Here is a 6,778-nt window from a genome sequence, read left to right as displayed (position 1 = left end):
CTCAGCTTATCGCGAACCCAGCTACGGCCATGGCATTTTCGACATAAAGAATCGGACTCACGCCTACTTCGGTTGGCATCGTAATCAGGATGGGTTTGCTGTGGAAGCCGACTCTTTATGGTTTCTTAATCGGTACTGGAAAACCATGGAACAAAACCCTTCAGTTGCTTGAGGAAGAATACTAGAGGTTTTAATGTTATTGCTCTCGGTGACTTCCACTTTTTATCTGTTCAGACAAAATATCATCTTGTTGGTAAATCATATTGGGTTAGTTTCATGTGATTGGTATTTCTCTTTGAACGCACTTCGCTTCGACAAACAATTAGATTAGATCCTCTAATTGTGTTCTAAAGGAATCTCCAATGTTTTGTTTTTATTTGTTTGTTCTGTACACTCTCGAATGAACATATACATATACACACATAAGGATTGATTCCAATAGCCATGATGGCACTTGACAAGAAAATTTCTGGCGGCGCAGTCGTAGACCGGTGAATATTGAGATGTTGTTGGTGCCGCAACACTGGGATGTCATTCAACGGTGCGACCGGAGCGGCCACTCATTTTAAAACCTTTCAATGCGGAGGTGGCTGATGAGGTCTAGGGCAAAATTAAGGCATAAAAACTCTCTTTAGTGAACAAGTCATTCATAAACATGGATTTTCTACATTCTTAGAGGTGTAATTGTGTCGAATATATTAGAGAAAATTGTATTTGAAACAAGTTTATGTTTAATTTTGCATATTTTTTGAGAATGGATACTTATTTGCATCTTTTGATGAAATATAAGGAAAATGTTATCGAAATTCGGGAGGTTAATCATGATAGGGTTAAAGTACAACTTAATATGAGTTACTGTGCGAATCGGAGTTCAAAAACGAGGAATAACGAGCCAAAATAAAAACATCGTGCAATCTGCTGCGGGCAGGACCACATAACGCGGGATAAGGCCTTCAATTAATACACAGGTCGCGATCTCTCCCTAGACACACATCTCTCGTTATCCCTCTTTCTCTTCCCAGATCCGCTACCCCTCTCCTCTACGCTGCCCCGCGCCACAGCCTCGTCGCTCACCCTCCTCTGCGTCGCGCCACCGTCTCGCCATAGCACCGCCTTGTCTCGCCGTCTCTCTCTCTCTCTCTCTCTCTTTCTCTCTCTCTTACACACACACACACAGAGTCTACAATGCCCAACTCGATGTTCAATGCTCGACACTCAAGCAATAGTTTCTTGACGATCGACCCTCAATGTTGGACACCCGAATACTCGACGCTTGAGTGTCGAGCATAATAATTCAATTTGAACTATTGTTCGACGCTCGATGTCAGGTGTCTGTCGAGTGTCAAGCATCAAATCGAGTATGTTAGTGTTGAGCATTCATTTTGATTTAAGTATTGTTGTGTTAAATTTGTGAATTGGTGGTGGTTCTGGTGTTAGATCACTAATAGTGGTGTAGATCTGCGAAACACGACGATTGGTGATGGAGTGATGGTCGTCGGCCGACGGTGGCATGCAGTGGTCGTTAGCCGCCGTCCGTCGATGTGCGGTGGTCGTCAACCGCTTGCCGGTAGTGGCATGACTTCTCTTTTTTATTTTCATATTTTAATGATTTTATAATTTTAATAAAATAAATGGCACATAAGGGTAAAAATGTCTTAAATGACTAAACGCAAATTCTTGCGTGCTCCATGGAGCATCGTGCTCCATAACACTAACACTTGCATTAAATAACACTAATACTAACGCTATCTTGAAATGATACTAACACTGTTTTGTTTAACAAATGACACTATCATGTTATAGTGTTAGTGTCATTTCGCGACAATGTTATATAACATTTCGCGACAGTGTTATTTATATAACATGATAGTGTCATTTGTAAAACAGAATAGTGCTAGTGTCATTTCAAGATAGTGTTAGTGTCATTTGTAAAATAAAATAATGTTAGTGTCATTTCAAGATAGTGTTAGTGTTAGTGTCATTTGTAAAATAAAATAGTGTTAGTGTTAGTGTCATTTAATGCAAGTGTTAGTGTCATGGAGCACACAAGAATGCCTCATGACTAAATGAGTATAATTTACTCCCTCCGTCCCATAAAAGTGTGCATTTATTTCTATTTTGGAACGTCTCAAAAGAATGTGCATTTGCCATTTTTGAATATTACCACGCCATTAACTCCTTATTTCTTACTAATTAAAGTGAATCACTTTTTCAACTTCCAATTCACCCATCTAACATTTTATTAGAACTCATGCCACCAAAAGTGATGCACACACTTGTGGGACGGAGAGAGTATATATTTTATAAATGATGAGTATTTTTTAGGTTTTGTCTTTCAAAAATGGTATATATCATTTTACCCTTTCTATTATCCCTAACAAAGGATATTTCTATTAGAAACAATAGGGCCGGATGGCCCTATTGGTGATTGAAACTTAAATTTTGTCCACAAAATTTAAAACATCAATATTTGGCCATCTTTTATGTGCTCTACCTAATTTACCCTTTAACCCAATAGATCCAACAACTTTCTTTGACCCGGATCCAAATTTAGGGATTAACCCATGCCTTGTCTACCCCCCAGACCCCGGACCCCACCCACCCCCCCCTACCACCCACCCCAAGCCAAAAAAAAAAAAAATTTTACTTCCCCTGCTTGTCTACCCCCAGACCCCCGACCCCACCCACCCACCCCCCCCACCACCCACCCCAAGCCAAAAAAAAATTTTTTTTTTTTACTTCCCCTGCCTTGTCTACCCCCCAGACCCCAGACCCCCGACCCCACCCACCCCCCACCCCCCCCACCACCCACCCCCAAGCCAAAAAAAAATTTTTTTTTTTTACTTCCCCTGCCTTGTCTACCCCCCAGACCCCCGACCCCACCCACCCCCCACCCACCCCCAAGCCAAATTTTTTTTTTTTTACTTCCCCTGCCTTGTCTACCCCCAGACCCCCGACCCCACCCACCCCCCCACCACCCACCCCCAAGCCAAATTTTTTTTTTTTTTTTTACTTCCCCTGCCTTGTCTACCCCCCAGACCCCCAACCCCACCCATCCCCCCACCACCCACCCCATGCCAATAATTTTTTTTTTTACTCCCACTGCCCTGCCTACCCCCTGACCCCCGACCCTACCCCCCCACCCACCCCCAAGCCAAAAGGAACTTTTTAAACACTTCCCCTAGGGTTTAGATATTCCATTTAGGGTTTAGATTATCCATTTAGGGTTTAGATGTTCCATTTAGGGTTTAGATTATCCATTTAGGGTTTAAATGTTCCATTTAGGGTTTAGATGATGCTGTTGTTTCTATATTTGTTCTGCATGTTTGGCACTTATGGCACTATTAGTGCCATAAGTGCTAAAAAGACCATTTTACTTTATTTTATTTTGGATTTTCGTTGGCACTTATGGCATTATTAGTGCCATAAGTGCCATAAAATAAAATAATAAAGTAAATTTTTTTGGCTTGGGAGTGGGTGGGGTCGGGGGTCTGGGGGGTAGACAGGGCAGGGGGAGTAAAAAAAAATTTCGTTGGCACTTATGGCACTATTAGTGCCATAAGTGCCATAAAATAAAATAATAAAGTAAAAGTTTTTGGCTTGGGGGTGGGTGGGGTGGGTGGGGTCGGGGGTCTGGGGGGTAGACAGGGCAGGGGGAGTAAAAAAAAAATTTCGTTGGCACTTATGGCACTATAAGTGCCATAAGTGCCAAGCTTGGCACTTATGGCACTAATAGTGCCATAAGTGCCTAACCCGACCCGCGTGCCTGATCCTACCCGGCACGCGACCCGCGCTCCTGACCCTACCCAGTCCGCTCAATTAAGGGCAAAAACGTCCCAAAGCTATAAAAATGGCCAAAATTTGTGTTTTTTCAATGTGTGGCCATAAATTGTGTTTTATGCTTCATTTTGGCTTCTTCAAAATTTTACTCTTTCTATTATCCCAATAAAAATAATTGACACAAGTGGTTTAGATCAATATAATTTGAACTATGTTACATCAAATTAAATTAATTAAAAAATATTTACATAAAAATAATTTTATTACACAAAAATAATGTAAAATGATTTGAATCACCACGTGGAGTGATTTACGGTTGAATATCCACGAGTCATACACTAATTTAATTTAATACCATAAGGGTTCATTTGGTACGCTGTATGGGATAATGTATCATATGTTTGGCTAGTTAGTCTTTTATAACATGTCATATTAATATCACATTTAGTAAAATGTACTGCAACATCTATAAAATATATTATGTGGTTTGATATATTAAAATTATATAAAATTAATATTAGTTACAATTAATATTTGTATTGAATATACTAATTTCGTAGGTGGTATACGGAATCTCTCAAACCAATATAATATTTTGGCGTTTTTAATTTATAAATTGATTCGTATTATTTTTTATCAAATAACATATTAAAATATTATACATAAATATATTATACACTATAATAACCGGTAGCATGCCCATCTTACGAAAATGAACTAATGACCGATCATTGTCACAAGTCAATTTTGTGATAAATTCATGATTGGAAACAAGTTTTGTGTCGGTCCAGTTCCCAAATTAATTAAAAAAATAATAAAAAACAAACAAATGTTAATTTCATCAACTCAACCATATCAAAATATTGTAAATCTTGATTGGATTTATCACTAGGATTTTTTGATTAAAAAAAAAAAACCAGGACATTAATTATCAATGAAATTCTCAATCCAACACACATTTAACGAGCAAGCTAGAGGTATCGTATCATGATGATGTGCAAATCGAACATGAAAACATTTTCTGTTAATTTGAGAAATGGCGACGACGAGTAATGGACTTGACCACCTTCTTCACACTCTTTATTGGGTACCCATAATAACCCTTAGATCTCCTACACGAACTTGATCCACGAAAACACAATGTTGAGGTTGCTGAATAATCCCTTCTTACCTCCTCCTCCCCCTCCAAACCAATCCAACTTAAACGAGCTTTCTGATTTTCTTTGCCGCCGGAATGCAACGGAGTCGACGGCGACGAATACGACAAGGAATAAGGCGACGAAGGTAGCGAAGTGGGAGCGCTGATCTTTGTCCAAGGTGTTCTGGCAAATATGGAGTTGAAAATCTTGGAGTGCTTCTTCTTCATGCTAGGGCTAGCTAGAGGACTCGACTGGTGCTGCGGCGGCGGAGTGAGCGGTGGGAGAGGGCCGTCGCTGAGCTTGTGCTTAGGCGTCCCCGGCTGAGACTCCCACAGGAACGGCACGGTGCCGGCAGCGTCGCCGTAGTACAACACCCTGAAGGAGGCCTCGCCGCAAAGCTGCTTGGACGAGTTGTACCTTTTGTCCCTTGATGAAAGCATGGAGAAAAACTTGTCATCTTGGCCACTATTCATCATTTTTTTTTTTGTTTGAGGATATTTTTATGAGAATTTCGGATCTGCAATTGGATTGGAATTTAAGAAATTAGAGAGAAATGCGGCTAGAGTTATGGCATTAAATGGAACACGAATAATGCAAAATATATATTGAAGTGGCCGGAGACTTTGCGGACTAATTATTGGTTTCAAGAAGTCTATGAATATGTTGTTGGAATCTGTAATTTTAAAAATCAGTAGATGTAGATCCATAGGATGAAGTGATGATATTTATGAGGGAATTGTATTAAAAGTAATAGGTGCATTAAATATGTAGGACAATATTTTGTCACCACGTTTAAAGAAAGGCAATGCTAAACATCCACGTCGTGACTGCCCACAATTTATCTAAATAAAAAATAATTTAATTTATTTTTTAAAATAAAAATAAGATTTAGTTATTTTATCATATTCTCTACATTATAATTATTTTTTTGCAATTTTTTGGTACTTTTTTTATTTTTATTAAAAAATAAATAAAAAATAAAAAATACAAAAAAAATAAGTACAATGTAGAGAATATAGTAAAATAACTAAATCCTATTTTTATTTTAAAAAATAAATCAAAAATTTCCTTATTATACTAGTGTGTGGATGGCCACAATGTGGCTGCATAGATTTATTGTTAAACAAAATTAATATGAATTGAGTGGATTTTGAAAATAGCCACTTTGGAATAGTAAATTTAAAAAATACCCACTAAGATAAAAAATTAAAAAAAATACTCACACTTGCTATTTTACCCTTGCATATAAAAATTTAAAAAATACCCACGAATTCACAACCAGCGAATTCACAACTGTCATTAATTTTGGTTGTGAATTCAAGCTTTAAAACTCAAATTCACAACTGAATGGCTAGTATTGGTTGTGAATTCAAGTTTTAAAATTTTTATTATAATTGCCCATTTATATAGAGGGATAATTTAGTCATTTAACACAAAAAATGAATATTTTTTAAAGTTTTTATTTGAGTGGATAAAATTTATTTTTGCTATATAAAAGTGGGTATTCTTATATATTAACTCAATTAATATTGTTTGTTACAAATTCTGGCCTGTAGGTTCTTCTTTTTCTTAATTTTTCTGTTTTATTTTATTGATTCTTTTCAATAATTATTATTTATGGTTATGGATGATACTAAATAGAGTTGTGGATGTGGGATGATCTCAACCATCTAAACATTTGTCTACATGATGAACTCGGGGGTAGTTAAGGATATACTCATGATCTCGGGGATAATAATGAAGATGACGATGCTACATGGTCGGTTCGGATTCTTTACACCATACTCTTTTGTATATTTATATTAATAAATTGTTAAACTTAAATTATTGTAATAAAAAAATTAAGAATAATTCTTTTC

At 37.4% G+C, this 6,778-nt stretch overlaps 1 protein-coding gene across 1 annotated transcript in view; it reads left to right on the top strand.

The window, feature by feature from the left end:
* The window catches only part of LOC131006411 (purple acid phosphatase 2-like), a 4,605-nt gene extending 4,229 nt beyond the window's left edge, over positions 1 to 376 (top strand). The window contains exon 9 of the mRNA XM_057933582.1: positions 1 to 376. Within this exon, the coding sequence (XP_057789565.1) occupies positions 1 to 172 (172 nt within the window). The 3' untranslated portion in view covers positions 173 to 376.
* The last annotated feature ends 6,402 nt before the right edge of the window (positions 377 to 6,778 follow it).

The sequence above is a fragment of the Salvia miltiorrhiza genome, chromosome 1, assembly GCF_028751815.1.
Source record: "Salvia miltiorrhiza cultivar Shanhuang (shh) chromosome 1, IMPLAD_Smil_shh, whole genome shotgun sequence".
NCBI classification, from domain to species: Eukaryota; Viridiplantae; Streptophyta; class Magnoliopsida; order Lamiales; family Lamiaceae; genus Salvia; species Salvia miltiorrhiza.
The sequence above is the reverse complement of the archived record's forward strand: the minus strand, read 5'-3'. Positions and strand labels throughout refer to the sequence as shown.